The sequence below is a fragment of the Culicoides brevitarsis genome, chromosome 3 (assembly GCF_036172545.1).
Source record: "Culicoides brevitarsis isolate CSIRO-B50_1 chromosome 3, AGI_CSIRO_Cbre_v1, whole genome shotgun sequence".
In the NCBI taxonomy this organism is placed as follows: domain Eukaryota; kingdom Metazoa; phylum Arthropoda; class Insecta; order Diptera; family Ceratopogonidae; genus Culicoides; species Culicoides brevitarsis.
Window position 1 is genome coordinate 24,781,566 of NC_087087.1, and position 16,494 is coordinate 24,798,059.

Below are 16,494 nucleotides of genomic sequence, written 5' to 3' on the forward strand. Positions count from 1 at the left end.
GCAGTAGAATTGTCTATTGTTACATCTCCATATCTCTAATTTTCCAACATTTTAATATATTTGTAATCATTTTAACTTTCAGTTTGTCTTATGCTCGGGCTGTTCTTTGGAATCATCACCACATGTCATATACACGTAAGATGTTTGTCTGTTTTGTAAGTTCTTGAGGAAATTTTTCGTCTTACTAAATTCAGTTACAGAGTAAAATCTCTATGTTAAATATTGAACGAGATGCTCATTCCATCTTCTATACATTTATGCTCATATTGCATTCTCACATTCATACAAACATTTCTATAAAACATTTTATAATAACGATCATTTAAAACATTCAAACAATAATCATATTAGCAATTATTTTATACAGACATTTTGTACAAATTGTTTTCTAAAGTTGTTTAAGCCCGTGGCTTGTTTACTTTCCGTTGGTGTTATTATTATTAATTTTCAATCCTATAACTTAAAAAAATGTTCTACAGTAATAGAGGGAAGTTGTTGCAAGAAGTGTAATGATAGTTTGTGTCCAACTCACGAGACACGATGATGCGGATACCGTTGCCTTGGGCGTTGGCGTTAAACGAGATGGTCCAATTTGTGACCACCATTTCAGTGAATAAACTGGGGCAGTTCTTGTCATTACTTGCACTCTGTAAAATTAAAAAGTTTGTGAAATTTTAGGATAAAGCGGTGAGGAAAAATGTTTCACTTTACAAAATTTTCAAAAATATAACTTTTGAATTAGAGGAAAGGCGAATTTCAAATTTTCAACTGTAGATTTTTTTAATAAAAATTTTAATTTTTTTTGCACAAATTTGCTAAAATTTTAATTTTTTAAAATAAAAAATTCCTAAAAGTATTTTCTAATAATTGCTTTTAAAATTCATATTGATTTTTTTTGATTGAATTAGCAAAAACGCGATTTTCAAATTTCAAAAATTTAACAAATAAAAATCTAAAACTTTAATTTTTGAGTGATACGAATTTTCATCGAGATTTTAAACACTAAAATTTATTGTTTTTTTTTTTTTTGTAAAAGGCGCTCCAATTTTTTTACAAGATTTTTTTAAAAAAGAATTAAAATAAAATTTTTTTGAAAAATTGAAAGATTTTTTTCAAAACTTTGACAAAATTCTATATAAATTTGTAACGAATATAAGTAGTTTTTGTGGTATTTCTGAGATTTGATGATTCAAAATTGATCTATGGGATTTTTCGTAATTTGTCAAAACTAACTGTCCAAAAATTTTGAAAATAAGGTTTAAAGCATTAAAAAATTTTTGTAAAAATTTCATGAAATTTCGTTTTTCAATAAAAGAATTTTAAAAATGAAAATGATTTTGAAAATTTTTTGAAAAAATTGCAAAAACCCTAAAAAATCAACTTTTATTTTATTTTTTCGAAAATTTTGCGCATGGGACAAAAACATAGAAAAAAATTGGAGCGGCCTTACAAATTAAAAGAAAAAAATTACAATTTTTTTTTATTTAAAATTAAAAAATTCAGTTCTGTATAAACTTTGTAACGAAATAACTCAAATTCTGTTTCACCAATATCTTTAAGTTTTTTTGTAATTTGTCAAGGTAAGCCATGAGAAGGTTTAGAAGCAGAAAAATTTGGAAAAAACCATGGAAAATTAAGAAAATTTCCAAAATATGACATGTAAGGTTCATTGCATACCCTATCATAGTCTATTACGTTTAGATAAAAACATCGAACATTGTAAAAAAAAACAACAATTAATTAACAGATCAAACTCACCTCAGTACCACAGTATTAAGCTTCCATGCCATTGAAAACACCTTGTTTTTATCTCGAGGACAAAAATGATATACTTCCTGTCCAGCATGATAACGCTCGTCAGCTAACGGCGAGAACTCGTGTAACGTGATGTTCCACGCTTGGCATGACCTACTTTGCTCCGTCCTTATCTGGAGTTGTTGTTTTTTGTTGTTTTCGTGTGTATGTGTGGCGTTGACGGTGGCGGCGGCAAACACATAATGCAATAATATTCCGGGAAAAAAAGTACGGGACGAAACAGAGAGAGAGAGAGAATTACTTGTCAAGATGTATGTTTTTTTATTTGTAAAAAAATAGCGAGCGAGATTTTTTGCGAAAGCTTTTTAGCGTGACGGCAAAAAATGTATGAAAATGCACTCTAGCTATTTTTCGGAAAACTCATTGGTGGAAATTTATCTTGCGGTTATAGCATGTAGGAAATGAATTTTTCCCGAAATGAAAAAAACAAGTTTTTTTTTATGACATTACGTACCTCCACGAAGAGTTGTCGTTCGAGGTTGGAGTCGAGTATCCACGTGCAGTCTTGGAAATAAAACGAATTTAACGGTGATATGCCTCGAAAATCGCTCGGAATTATTTCTCCTGTAAGTGACAATGAAAACGAAATAAAAATGAAATTTTACCACAAAAAAAAAAAGAAAAAAAAATGCGAACCTGAATGCGATGTAAATGTTTTCTGGCCACACTGGGCATCCACATGAAATTGGTACGACGCCCTGTAGGCAAATCCTTTTTTGTTCCACGAATATTTGGCGACGTTATATTCCAGTTTGACGGGACTCCAGGATCGCAACGAAATCGGCAGAAACTCCGAACGAAAGTTGCCACAAAGGCAATTAATTGACCTATTTTCCTGCACCACCATCACAATGTGATCGACTTGTTCGATGGGCAGGTTGTCTTTTGTGATGCACAAGCAGCCGCTGTCGCCGCATACCGTGTCACATTTCGTCGGTGTTTCCACGATATTGAGTGCTTCGATCTTTTTTTGATGAAAGAAAATTAAAATTTTTGTAAAAAAAAGAGGATGAAAGTGATACTTACTCGTACAGTGACACTCTGATTGGCGCCCGGGATGAAGTGATGGGCACAATTGAGGATTCCCTCGACGTTCCAGAAGAGATGTTCGCCTCCGGGGTTTTCGATGACGCCCGTTTCGGGACTACTGAGTCCGTAGTGATACGTGTCGCAAAGCGTTTCGGGTGCTAGGGTTCCCATGACGCCCTCTGAAAATTTTTAAGGAGGAATTTGTTAAAAATTTTTTATAAAAGAAGGCTTTCGGAATTTAATTTTTTATACTCGAAATAAAAATTTTCAGTTTTCGAAAAACATTTTTAGTTTTCGAAATTATTTTTTTAAGTTTTCGAAATTAATTTTTTAGTTTTCGAAATTAATTCTTTAGTTTTCGAAATTAATTCTTTAGTTTTCGAAATTAATTCTTTAGTTTTCGAAATAAATTATTTAATTTACGAAATAAATTTTTTTAGCTTTCGAAATTAATTCTTTAGTTTTCGAAATTAATTCTTTAGTTTTCGAAATTAATTCTTTAGTTTTCGAAATTAATTCTTTAGTTTTCGAAATTAATTCTTTAGTTTTCGAAATTAATTATTTAGTTTTCGAAATTATTTTTTTTAGTTTTCGAAATTATTTTTTTTAGTTTTCAAAATTAATTCTTTTATTTTCGAAATTAATTCTTTAGTTTTCGAAATTAATTCTTTAGTTTTCGAAATTAATTTTTTAAGTTTTCGAAATTAATTCTTTAGTTTTCGAAATTAATTCTTTAGTTTTCGAAATTAATTCTTTAGTTTTCGAAATTATTTTTTTTGCTTTCGAAATTAATTTTTTTAGTTTTCGAAATTAATTTTTTTAGTTTTCGAAATGATTTTTTTTTTGTTTTCGAAATTAATTCTTTTATTTTCGAAATTAATTCTTTTATTTTCGAAATTAATTCTTTAGTTTTCGAAATATATTTTTTAGTTTTCGAAATTTGTTCTTTAGTTTTCGAAATCAATTATTTAGTTTTCGAAATTAATTTTTTTTAGTTTTTGAAATGATTTCTTTAGTTTTCGAAATTAATTTTTTGGTTTTCGAAATTAATTCTTCAATTTTCGAAATGAACTTTTTATTTGAAATTTTTTTGAATGAAACTATTTTTAAGCTCTTTTCATAAATTTTGTCTTTTCAAAAAAAAAAAAAACTTACCATCATGAAACATGTAAGCACCATCGATAAACTCGACATCATTCGGATCTGGTCCCTGATTCACTCTCCTCAAATTTATGATCATTTGGTTGCCAGTCGACACAAAAGTCAGTGGCTCCACGAAATTTCCCTTGTCATCTCTGGCATGCCGTGTTGTTGGCGAGCACATTTTATACAAAGACTGCTTTCCGTGTCGTGTCACATCGAGGATTTCCACGACGGAACGACATGCCTGGGATCTAAAAAAAGGAAATTAATTGAAAAAGGTGGGTTTTTAGGGAAAAAAAATAATTTCTTACCTTAGTCGGTAATTGAAGATCGACACGTGAATGATATCCGTGGACTTTCCCTTGAAAATGAGACGACAATTGGAGGCGAAAGGTCTGCCGCGCGTATCGAAATGACCACTTCTGCCGTTTGCTTCGTTGAAGACTTTATCACAGGGTGTGTATTTGGGCGATTGGGTGGGTACTTGAGCTGCCAAAAGGTGAGCAACATTAGCTAAAGTCCGGGGAAGCGAGAAAAAGAGAGGAAAAAAAGGAAAAAAAACACAAATAGGTGGGTGGAGTATAACAAACATTAAAAGCACAAAACATTTACAAATACGAGCTGGCGGAGGGGAGAGGGTTACGTTACAAAACAATGTTTTTGTCGTACTTGCATCTGCTGCCGGATGATTTGTCGGTTGGATGTGTTGCGGTGCGGGCGGCGGAATCGCAGCAGCTTGCGTTGTCACAGGTCCATCGACGAAATCGAGTGTCGCCGCGAACCCGTTGTAGTCGAAGGGAGGCACTTGGTATCCAGACTTAAATTCTAACACTAACTTCGGACCCGGAAACAGCAACTCGGCTTTCTGCGATCCACAAACGGTGGCGAGCTTCTCTCCTAAATGCTGTTTTTCCTCGCCCTCGTACAACGCCACGTAATGCGTGTCGCAATGCCTGCAAATAATGAGCGAAAAAACCGATTAACGACACAAAAAATGGCAACAAAAGCCAGATATTTTATTACCCCTCGGGCAGCAATAACGAACTAAATGTAACTCTAATGCGCGTGTGGATGGACGACGTGCTGATGTAGTAGCGACATTTGATGTTTGGCGGATAGATGCCCGGAAAGCCGGGACTGGCGATCGCACATTTGCCCGGCGTTTTGCACAAAAAGTCGCTGTACGACCAGTCGCATTCCGTCGAGGTGATGCGGGTGCCGCCACGCGGATGGAAACCCACGTAAGGGTTGCTGAGCGACGTAAAGCTGTAGAATGCGAGGAATTGGGAGCGATATGTTTTTTCGGTGATGCGAAAAACGAGCTCCGTTACTCCTTCGTCGGAAAAGATGACAGCTGGCGGCGCATATCGCTCGTTGGCGCCACACAATTCGGCACCGAGGAACTCGTCGTCGTTTTCGCCGAAACGAAGGTAGCCGCCTTCGCATCTGGAAAATTAAGAGAAAAAAAATATTAATTATATTTCATACGAACAATTGAAAAAAAAAATCAAAAGTTGTGGTGAAATGAATTATTTAACCGCATTTTATTTAAAATTTGATCAATTTTAAGTTTTAAAATTATTTTTATGAATTTAATTTTTTTTTAATTTGAATTAATTAATTTTTAATTTGAAAGTTTAATTAAATTTTCACTTTTAATTTTTTCAATTTTTCTTATTTTTCTATTATTATTTTAAGTTTATTTTCTGAACTTGAATTTAAAAATTCATACAATTTAAATATTTTTAACATTTTCCATAAATCTTAAAGATTTTTAAGGATTTTTTTAATTTTAAAAACTTAAAAAAAATATAAAAAATTAAAAAAATTTTATGAAAAGTAAAGTAAAAATTTTATAAAAATTTCCCGATAAAAATTTTATAAAAAAATCAAAAATAATGAAAAAATATCAAAAATTTTGAAAATAAAAATTTTAAAAAAAATTATTGGAATTTAATAAAAAATTCTGATGAAATTTTTTTTTAATTTCCATGATTTTTTATTTTAAAATTTTTATTACCTAACATTTTAAAATTTTTATATTTTCAGAATTTTTGATAGTTTTTCATTAGTTTTGATTTTTTTTTTTAATTTTTTGAGAAGTTTTTATCTGGAAATTTTTTAAAAAATTTTTATTTTACTTTTCATCAAAATTTTTTTTAAATTTAGGTATCATTTTTTTTAATTTTCACAAGATTTTTTAATGTTCTTAATTTTTTTTCTTATAATTTTCCGCAATTTTTTTTATTTTTAAAATTAATTAAATTAACTTTTTTTTTGCATTAGTTTTTCATTATTTTTGATTTTTTTTTTATAAAATTTTGCGAGAGAAATTTTTTTATTCTCCTCATTTTCTTGAATTTTTACAAAATTTTAAAAATTTACTTAATTTTTTATTTCCAATAATTTTGTGCAATTTTTTTGATTTTTAATATTTGTTTATAAATTTTTTATTTAATTATTTTTTTTGCAATTTTTATAGTTTTTCATTAGTTTTCCCAAATTTAATGACTTTTCTTAATTTTTAATTATTTTTTTTTATTTATTTTTTTGATGTTTTACAGACAAAATAATGAAGTAAAATATAAGAAACCTACACAAATTTCTTAAGAAATGCGGTAAAAAAGCTAATTACACTTAATAATAGAAAAAAAAGTCATCCATCTTACTTTTTTCCGTTGTACTTTCCCACCGAGATGAGACGATACACTTGCAACTCGACACGTTGGCCTGGCGACGGCTTGAGCAAATATTTACAAACAGCTGGACCCTGTAACGTGGGCGACTTGATTTGACCGAAAGTCGCTCCGGAGCTGTTTTGAAGCGCTTTCGCGTCCAAAGTAATGTTGCACACTAATTAAACGAGGGGAAAAACAGGAAATTAATTGCTCGATATAATTATATTTCGCCACAAACAACAACAAAAACAACAACTTACTGTTCGTGCAATGATATTCGAGTCCGCATTGACCGCATCTTGTCGGTGATTCATCACCACATTGACATCCTCCCTTGACGCAACATGCGCACACATTTTCCTCCTGTTCCCGGCGACGTCGGTCGAGATTCACGACGGTATTGTTCTCGAAAACTAAAGATGCCGAGTACAGCGAGTGGTTTTGCTGGCGGTCTTGCTTCCACAGGCACGGACACCCTGTCGACTTTCTGGTCCATAAATCTACTTGACCTTTTTGCGTGTTGATGGCGAGGGAACAAAAATAAAATAAAAAGGGAGGACGACAAAAAAAACGGAGATGAATAAAGATTTGTTTTTGGTTTAATGTTACGACAACACAAGAAAATGACACATTTTTTCGTTACAAACAGCTTGATGTCGCATACGACGGGGGACAATTACTCACTGAGCGAGTACAAAGTGCTGCAAATTGATTTTTCGTCCCAAAAAGCCGGAGAAAAAAACTTTTCGCATACATATTTTATTCGTTGTACAATTATTTGCCGACGTCATCATCATGCTTTTTATTTTCCCAGAAATATGTTAAAAACAATATTAATACAATATTTGAGCAAATAATAAAACTTTTTCAACCAACATAATTTGAAAATTTCATTCTGGGTAAACTCGCAAAAACATGAAATTACATATCTCGATTGTGGGTTAACACAAATTTACAACGTTTTATGAAAATATTTTTTTTTTGCTGATCATAACAAGCAAATAAGATGATTCTTCGCCCTTTTTGTTGGAGCATTTCGAGAAAAAATTTTGGAAAAATGCTTTTTTTGTCGTTTAATTGTCTTTTGTTGTAAAACTTTTATTTTTTTTCATTTATTTTTATTTTATATAAAAAATTTTCATGGGATACAAACAAAAAAAGAAAAAAAAATTAGGTAAAATAAAAAAGTGAAAAATTAAAATTAAAAAAATTTTTAAATAAAATATTTTATTAAATTATTTAAAAAAATTATTTTTTTTTAAATTATTTTTGAAAATTGTCCGATGCCCCATTTAAAAAGTCAAAAATCCAATGGGGCAAAATAAAAAAAAAGTTAAAAATTTCATCAAAATTTTTTATTTTTTTAAAAATTTTTCAAAATTGTATTTAAAAAAAAACTTTTTAATTTTATTGAAATTTTTTAAATTTATTTTCGATTTTCAAAAAAATTGTATAAAAAATTTGACAAAATTAAATTTTTGTTTTTAAAAATACAAAAAAAATTTTTTAAAATTTTTTTTTTCAAAAAATTTTTTTAATTTTAATTTTTAAAATAAATTTTTTAAATTCAATTTTACTTTTGAAATTTTAAATTAAAATATTTAAATTATTAAATAACATAAAAAAATTATTTCAAAAATTTTTAAAATTTTATCATTTTGTATGAAAAAAAGTATTTCAAAATTTTTTTTTTATTTTATTTTTTTTTAATTTTATTTTCAAAAATTTTGGAAAAAATTTGAAACGGCCTTATTTAAAATTTATAATTTTATATTATTATTTATAAAATCAAAAAAAGAATTATTTTTTTTTTTTGTATTTTTAAAATTATTCTAAATAATTCATTTATTTAATTTTTTTAAAAGTATTTTGAATTAAAAATTGAAATATATTAAATTTTATCCTTTCAAATTTGGCAAATTTATTCAAAAAATTATTTGGAATCTTCGTGCAACTTTTAATTTTTTGTATTTAATTTAAAAAGAATTATCGAATATAGTAAAACAAAAAATAATATTTGGGTACAAATCAAAAGTAATAAAATAAATTTTTATTTGTTTTATATTAAGTTAAAATTTAGAAATTTATAAAACTTTATTTAAATAAAATTTTAAAAAATGGTCAATTTGATGAAATTTTTATTTTATTTTATTTATTTTTTATTAAATTTATAAAAAAAAACAAAAAATAAATTTAGGTTAGCAAAAAAATAATAAATGAAAAATTTTTTCTTTAAATAAAATAATATTTTAATTAAAATTTTAAAAAAAAATTTTAACTTGATTTTATTTAATAAATTAGGTAATTAAATAAATTTTTAATAATAAATAATTAATTAAATTTAATAAATAATTAATTATTTAAAATAAATATTTTTTTTAAATTTAATTAAATTTATTAAATAAAAAAAAATAAGTTAAAAAATTTATTTGATTAATTTATTTAAATAAAATATTTTTTAAATGAAATTAATTAATTATTTTAAATTTAGTAAATTTAATTACTAAAATGATTTTTTTTAATTTAAAAAAATCACAAAAAAAATAAAAATGCGCTCAAATATATTTTTTTTACTGCCTAACAACTTTTATAATTCGCTCAATTCTTTTGCGTTCCCCATTTATTGTGAAAGGGTTGTCGTTCGTCTCGTCTCGTGATGGACAAATTTGTCTCTATTTACTTTTACGACCATTATTTTGATACGTGCCACATTCATACCAAACGACATAATGGAGACGCCTTGCCATCAAAAAGGCAATCGATCGTTCCCAGCAACATTTTGCAGCTACTTGAGAGTCATAAATTTTTAATGCCATATTTTTTGGCAAGTTTTACTCACAAGACGCGATAATTTTTCGGGGATTATATAAACTTATTTTATCCACTAAACTTCTTATCGCGACTTTAATTTGACATTGAAAATGTACTATTTTGAGGCAAAAATAAATGAAAGAACATTAATAACGACAGAAAAAGCACCTGGACTGAAAAGTAGAGCATGAAAGGTAAAAATGTCGCTAATTCGAGTTTTAAAACATTTATTTTCCAGCAGCAGCAAAGTGGCAAAGGAAAAATGTCATATATGAGGGATTTTCACACTTTTTCTTTTATAATAAGATTTTTCCCCTGCAGAAAAAAGGTAATGTGCTTAAAATGCTCGTTAATACGATTTTCTCATTTAGAATGAACAATGACACGATTAAATGAGACGACACGAAGAGTGTTGTGGACAGAGATAAGTTGGTCATTTTTCCCACGTTTTTGTTTTGCAGAATGGGGTAAAAGATAATGCTATAAAAGCACTTTATGATCTCTTGAATTACATTCGTCTTTTTTGTGCGTAAAATTGCTAAGCAAGACATTTTAAAGCCATTTAAAAGGAAATTCAAATGAAATTTCTCTTAAATGTGTCATAAAAGAAATGTGTGTTTCTTTGTCTGACCCGTTTTTTGATTGTTAGACGTCTTCGTCGATTAACTTCCTCCGCCTCCATCATAAAAAATGTTTATATTTTGACATCGCCTAACTGATTCAAAAAGACACTCTGTGAGAAAATAATAAAAATGAACACGATTTTTATTTATTTTGTTTTGTTTTTGACGCATTTTAAGAAAAAAATCTTTTTGACAGTTATTTTGACGTCTGTCAATCAAAAAAAAAATTTTTTTCATGAATTTTTCATTAAAATTATTTATTTTTGTAAAGCTTTAAATAACAATTAAAATATATTAATGAAAAAATAAAATTAATTAAGGTTTAATAGTTTAGAAAAATAAAAATAAGTTTAAAAAAATTGAATTTAAACAACATAAATATAATTCTTATTTTTTTAATATTTTTTTTTTGTAAAATTTAAAAAATAATTGATTTTAATTAACAAAAATTAAAATTACAAAATTTAGTAGAAAAATAAAGAAAATATTTAATTAAAATTTATTTTAGATTTATTAATTTTCTCAAATATATTTTTAATTTTTAAAATAAAATGAAAATTAAATTAATCAAAAATAAAAATTTTTTGTAGAATACAAAGAAAAGTAAAAAATGTATAAAAAATTAAAAAATTATAAAAAATATTGAAAAAAAAATTATTTATTTTTAAATACAAATTAATTAAACTTATTTATTTTAATAAATTTAAAAATAATAATTAAATTAAATTAATAAAAAATAAATTAATTCAGATTTATTAATTTTTCAAAATTAATTTTTAACTTTTAAAATTATAAAAAAAAATTAAATTCATGGAAAAAAGAAAATTAGAATAAATGTCTTAAAAAATTTTTTAATTGTTAATTTAATTTATTTATTTTTATTTTAATTAATTTTTTAAAAAAATCTATTAAAAAATTTTAATGAAAAATTACAAAACAAAAGTCTCAAAAAAAATTCAAAAATGCGCCTATTTTGTAATTTTAAAGATCTCCTATTACCAAAATTTTTTACTACCCCCTGGTTTTATCCTTTTTTTATGTGCTACAGACAACTTTGACCCAAGTCTGTGGACTGTAACAAAGCATCAAGCGGAACTTTATTGCTGCTGTCCCGTTATTCAAAGCGCACAACAATAGAACTTTTATATTTTTTCTTGCTGCTGTTGTTGTTATTATTAACAATGGAATGGCAGTTTTTTTTAATGTAAATAAAGCCTTGTGCATTTTTAATCCTTTCGTCTTTCAAAACTATAAAAAAATATTGCTCCATTATCTTCGTGCCTTTTCATATAATTTTCCTTTATTTTTTTTTATTGAAAATTTAAATGAAAAAACCATAAATTCTCCGGAAACACTTTGAAATCCAGGCAAAACCGAAAAATTTATTAATCCCATGTAATAAAGTAAATATTGTAAATTTTCTGATGGTAATAATGAAGAAGGGAGTTAATTAAAACATTTTGTGCAGATAATGTTGCTCCGAACTATCTCTCATAATCATCGTTATATCTTGCTAAAAAAAATATAAAAAGGAGGCATCTTAAAGCAGATCCACTTTATATTTGGAATGCAATATGCATTAACTCTTAATAAGTGCATTAGAGGAAATGAGCAAGTTACATGAACGTTTTTCCATTCCATGCCGCTGCTGCTGCTTACAATTACTAAAAGTGGAACTAAACTGAAGAGTTTCTCAAATAGAAAGCATAATAATATTTTAAATAATTGAATATTAAAAGCTATAATTATGGTGCTGTGCAATATTACATTCTTCTTCTCGCTCTCTTTCTCTTTCTGAACATTCTTTGGGCTGTGCCGTTGTTGTTTTTGTTGCAGTATAATTTAATTCGAAAGCATTAAGATTCTCGCTTCAGCGCACTTATTTTTCTACTTTGCTGCATTTCAAAGAGAAAATGCGGAATTTTATAAGGATTGGCGGTGGTTGGTCACGTGGTTAAAAAATTAAATAACTTTTTAAAATTTTGAACGGCACTTAGTTTCTTAATTTTTTATTTGGTTCATAAATTGATTTAAATTTAAATACCACGTGACTTTTGAAATTTTTAACCACGTGGTTTTCTTATTCATAAAAATCACGTGGTTAAAAATTTTAGAAAGCCACGTGATTCTAAAATAAAAAGCCACGTGGCTTAATAAAATTAAAAAATAACAAAATCTCAAGAAACCACGTGGTTAAAAATTTCAAAAGTCACGTGGTTTTATAAATTACAAAAAATAAAGAAACCACGTGGTTAGAAATTTATAAAAGAAAAAAATTTAAAAGGGCACTTGGTTTAATAAAAAAAAATCTCAAGAAACCACGTGGTTAAAAGTTTTAAAAGACTCCAGATTCAAAAAATTGAAGGTGGTTAAATAAAATTTAAAAAAATGAGAAACCACGTGGTTCAGAAATTTAAGAGACCATGTGGTTTTAAAAAGTCACGTCGTGGTTTTATTCATTCAAATTTAATTTTGAATAAACAAAAAATTAGAGAAATCACGTGGTAAAAAATCCAAACCAAAAATGCGAAATAAAAAGTAAACAAAAAAACAAATGACCACGTGGTTTTAAAAATTTAAAAAAAAAATTAATAACCACGTGGTTAAAAGCCAAAACCAAAAAGCGGTAATATTTTTAGTCGTATTGACGACTTTTAGACTTTTTCTCCTTTCTGCTTCTGTTCTTTAATTATTGGGACGACATGAAATCGTACGAAAAAAGGATTGACGTTCTCCCAAATGGATATCGAAAAACGATTTGATTGCGACTAAAGATGCTGTAATGAGAAATTGATCGAGTTGATTTCCACTGGGAAACAATAATTTCTTTCTATTTTTTGATGAAATTTGTGATTTATTGACAAGTGTATTATTTGTTGATGACATTTACATCCGATAAAGATTTAAAATGATTCTCAAGTACGTTCCACGTCAAACTTCAAAAAATTCTCATGATTGACGTTTTTAATTTTTGTCTTTAACAAAAGACTTATATTCCCTTGTTACCAGGAAAAATTGCCTGAAAAATCTAGATAACATTGTTGTGTGCAGAAACTTTCGCAGGAAGTAGAAAATTATTTTAAAAAACTCGTGTCCGACAGTAAAAAATTGGTGCAGCTCACAGTATATTTAATTATATTCCCAAAGGAATCGCACACGACGAGTAATTGTATAAAATTTTTATATTTTACCGCGAAGCGCCATGAGAGAATGTAATTATTATTTCAATTGTATCATTGTTGAATATGGTTATAACTAGGCATGAGGCCTTTATTGCCGGAGCAACGCAAATATGAAGTGAATAAAAACGTCACGTATGTTCTTTTTTCCACGTGTGTTGTGTGTTTCTCATATATATATTATTATAATATAAATTTCATGGCGAAATTTTTTGGTTCGCCTTGCTTGTAGATAATGGCAAAATGTGTCTGGCGTGTAAAATTAGGTACACCTTTAAAATTAATGATATTTTCAATTATATTCAATTTGCCTCACATAGTCACTTATAAATTATATTTTTTTCGTATTGAAGGCTGATGCAATTTTTGAGAATTTTCACTGTTTGTATTTTTTTTATTTCATATTTTCAACTTTTGCCACTGACAAAATAAATTTAAAAATAAGCTTTCATGCGCTGACTTGTTTATCTTAAGAAAATGAACATAGTTGAGAAATTTTCATTAATAAATTAATGAGAAATTTTCATAAATAAAGGCAACTGTCATCCCAATAGGTATTTTGGGCCCCTCGAGATCTAAAATAAAAGACCTCCAAAGTTTTCTGAACAGTTTTTCAACTTTTTGTAATTCTTTCGAGAAATTTATTTTAGAAAATGAAAATTATTTTGTGGCTCGATAGTTCAATTTAGAAATATTTAATTGCAAATGGATAAATTTACTCAAATTTTCATTCTTCTAAAAAAATTTCGAAAAAACTACAAAAAGTTTAAAAACTGTGTAACCCCAATGACTATGAAAACTCAATCAGTTAATTAAACAATCGCTTTATTCTTCCAAAATTATCCAGAATATCGCCAGCACGTCTAAAGGCCACAAAAATGACATCTCCCTCTCGTAACCGACGACAGGTAATCGCGACATAACTGTCGCCGGTTACAACTGTAAAGAAAAATTTGAAAGGCTTTTATTTTTGACTCTGTGGATTTTGTGTTCCACATCTTGCTCTAGCAATGTACGACCATATAGCAAATTCCTAAATTGCATTCAAAAACGCGTAACCCGTCAAAAAGTGCACTTCATCATTGATGTGTTGCATTTGATGAAAAGTTTTAAATGAAAGAAGTATTTAATCATAAAAGATTTTTTATACGGTCTCTTGATCAAATGTTGACATATATGTATAAGCTTTGCTTTTGAAGGAAATATGAATGATGCAATGGTACATTAAACTGGCAAGTGTTTGGATGTTAAAATATAGAAGAGGCTGCTTCACTAAAAGCTCACAATTCTTTTATCCAATAAAACTTGTAACTCAAAAAATAATCAATTAAAAATGGCAGCTCAACTTTGATGATCTTTTGTCCCCAAAAAAATTAATTAATTTCAATTTACTGTTTAAATTAATCCTTTTCCAATTATTCAGTCAATTTAATCCATTTTAGGTCGTAAATCTGAAGTAATTTGTTGTTGTGATAGGAAACTTTTTCATTCGTTGTACCATCCTTTAATTTAATTCTCTTCAGCACTTATAATGTTGCGGATATTTTGGGCACTCGTTCATAAAATGTTGCATCTAAGAATATTTAATGTGAATAAATAAATAAAAAGTTTTAAAAAAAATCGAACGATGACGGTTTTCTGATGACCGATATGAATAATAAAAGATAATATTTTTTAATAAAAAAGATAAATAAATAAATAAAATGAGATAAAATTTTCTCTGGACAACAAAATATTCACGGTGGTACGTTAAATAATTGATAACCGCCTATCATAATGCAATTTGCTTCGATCAATTATTATATTATCATTATCATATGCATGAGTATCAATTTCTCAAATATTGATAAAAACAATGAAATGTATAATTCACACATTAATAGCATTTATTAAGGGAAGAAAGTTATGAAAATTAATGAATGTGCATAATTTTTTTTTTTGTGAAAAAATATTTTAATGGAATTTAAATGAAAAAAATTTCACAACAATTAACAATTAAAGTATTTTATCACTACTGGATTTTTATAACAATTATTTATCTGTAGATTAAATTTAATATATACTATGGAAACGTCATATAGTATAATTAAGTTGGTAAATGTTGTTTATTATTATTGAAAATGCATTTCAAAAAATGTTTTATAAAAAGTTGTAAATCCCGAATTTATTATTATTAAAATTACCATATTTTTTAATTACCACGAATTTTTAACTGGACTCAAACTGTTTGTATAGAATGCGAAAAAAAATAACAATAAAAATACTTACTTTGTGAATCAACCTGGATGGGAGACCACGCTAGTTGCGGTTTTACGATATTTACGAGGAATGCAAGTGCTAAAAAGGATTGCAAGAGAATGCTGCTATGGTGACGAGTCCTTAGGTTGACCATTTTATGAGTATTCTATTTGTATTCTTTTTAATGATTTCTGCATTCACTTTTTTTTAATTGTTATTTTTTTGCACTCATTTGAAAAATTACCTTCTAAAGCAAGTGATATCCAGCGTAAATAATTGCTGCCGTTTGCCGTTGATGATGATAAGTTAAAAACCGCTTTGTCATTTACTTTTCTTTGGAAATTTGCAGATTTTTTTATAGTTTCGCGGTTTTCTTTTATTTTATGTTTTTTACATGCACGCAAATTCAAAACTTCATTTCCAGATCTCGTCAACAGCGAATTTCGACTTTTTTTGTTACTTTTTATGTATTTTTTGAATGTAGAAAAAAGAGAGTGCTTCCTGTGTTATATTCAAGAATAATGTGTTTGATTGTTTAAAACATTTATTTTTTCGTTTTTTCCTCTCTCTGAGCTTATCACAAAAAAACACTTTTTTATTTAAAAGCAAGAAGCGCCTTTTTTCAACCACATTGAACTACAATTAAATTCACTTTTCTTGTTTCTCAGGATATGATATTGCGAAAAGTTTGCTCTCATTGTGACATTATCACAAACGAAGAAAGAGAGAGATAGAAGCGACAGCATAAAACTTTTGGCTGAATTTTAAATCGGATCGATAAATTTGTTGCTTTCAATAATAATAAAGTTTTCTTTTAAAAACATTTCAACATTTGTGTGGTTCTCCGTCCATTTTAATTTGTTATTTTTGAGAAAAAAAAAACTTTTCTTTTAGTTTTATCTTCTACTGAAACTTGCTTGCTTTGTGTTGTTGTTGTTATTCGGTATTGAGTGTCAATTATTACACTTGTACGGCACT

General features: G+C 27.5%; 1 protein-coding gene across 3 annotated transcripts; it reads right to left on the bottom strand.

The window, feature by feature from the left end:
* Nucleotides 1-267: 267 nt before the first annotated feature.
* LOC134834930 (uncharacterized) lies at nucleotides 268-15,858 on the bottom strand. 3 transcript variants are annotated; one of them, XM_063849738.1, is made up of 12 exons: nucleotides 15,547-15,858; nucleotides 6,926-7,174; nucleotides 6,657-6,840; nucleotides 5,011-5,433; nucleotides 4,657-4,940; nucleotides 4,299-4,476; nucleotides 4,000-4,238; nucleotides 2,842-3,023; nucleotides 2,452-2,779; nucleotides 2,270-2,379; nucleotides 1,759-1,928; nucleotides 268-647 (listed from the first exon to the last, which is right to left on the bottom strand). In XM_063849738.1, the coding sequence occupies exons 1-12, from the start codon at nucleotides 15,668-15,670 to the stop codon at nucleotides 461-463; spliced, it is 2,658 nt and encodes an 885-aa protein (XP_063705808.1). In that variant the 5' UTR covers nucleotides 15,671-15,858; the 3' UTR covers nucleotides 268-460. The 3 variants fall into 3 exon arrangements, with proteins under 3 accessions (XP_063705808.1, XP_063705807.1, XP_063705805.1); XM_063849737.1 differs by having other exon boundaries at nucleotides 4,299-4,500; XM_063849735.1 differs by having other exon boundaries at nucleotides 4,299-4,940.
* Between the last annotated feature and the right edge of the window lie 636 nt (nucleotides 15,859-16,494).

Excerpts from the sequence above, each read along its gene's own strand:
- LOC134834930 (XM_063849735.1), bottom strand. The coding sequence starts at position 15,670 with ATGGTCAACCTAAGGACTCGTCACCATAGCAGCATTCTCTTGCAATCC. Across the intron at positions 2,380-2,451 it reads AACATTTACATCGCATTCAG|GAGAAATAATTCCGAGCGAT; the intron begins GTTCGCATTTTT and ends TGTCACTTACAG. Across the intron at positions 1,929-2,269 it reads AACGACAACTCTTCGTGGAG|ATAAGGACGGAGCAAAGTAG; the intron begins GTACGTAATGTC and ends CAACAACTCCAG.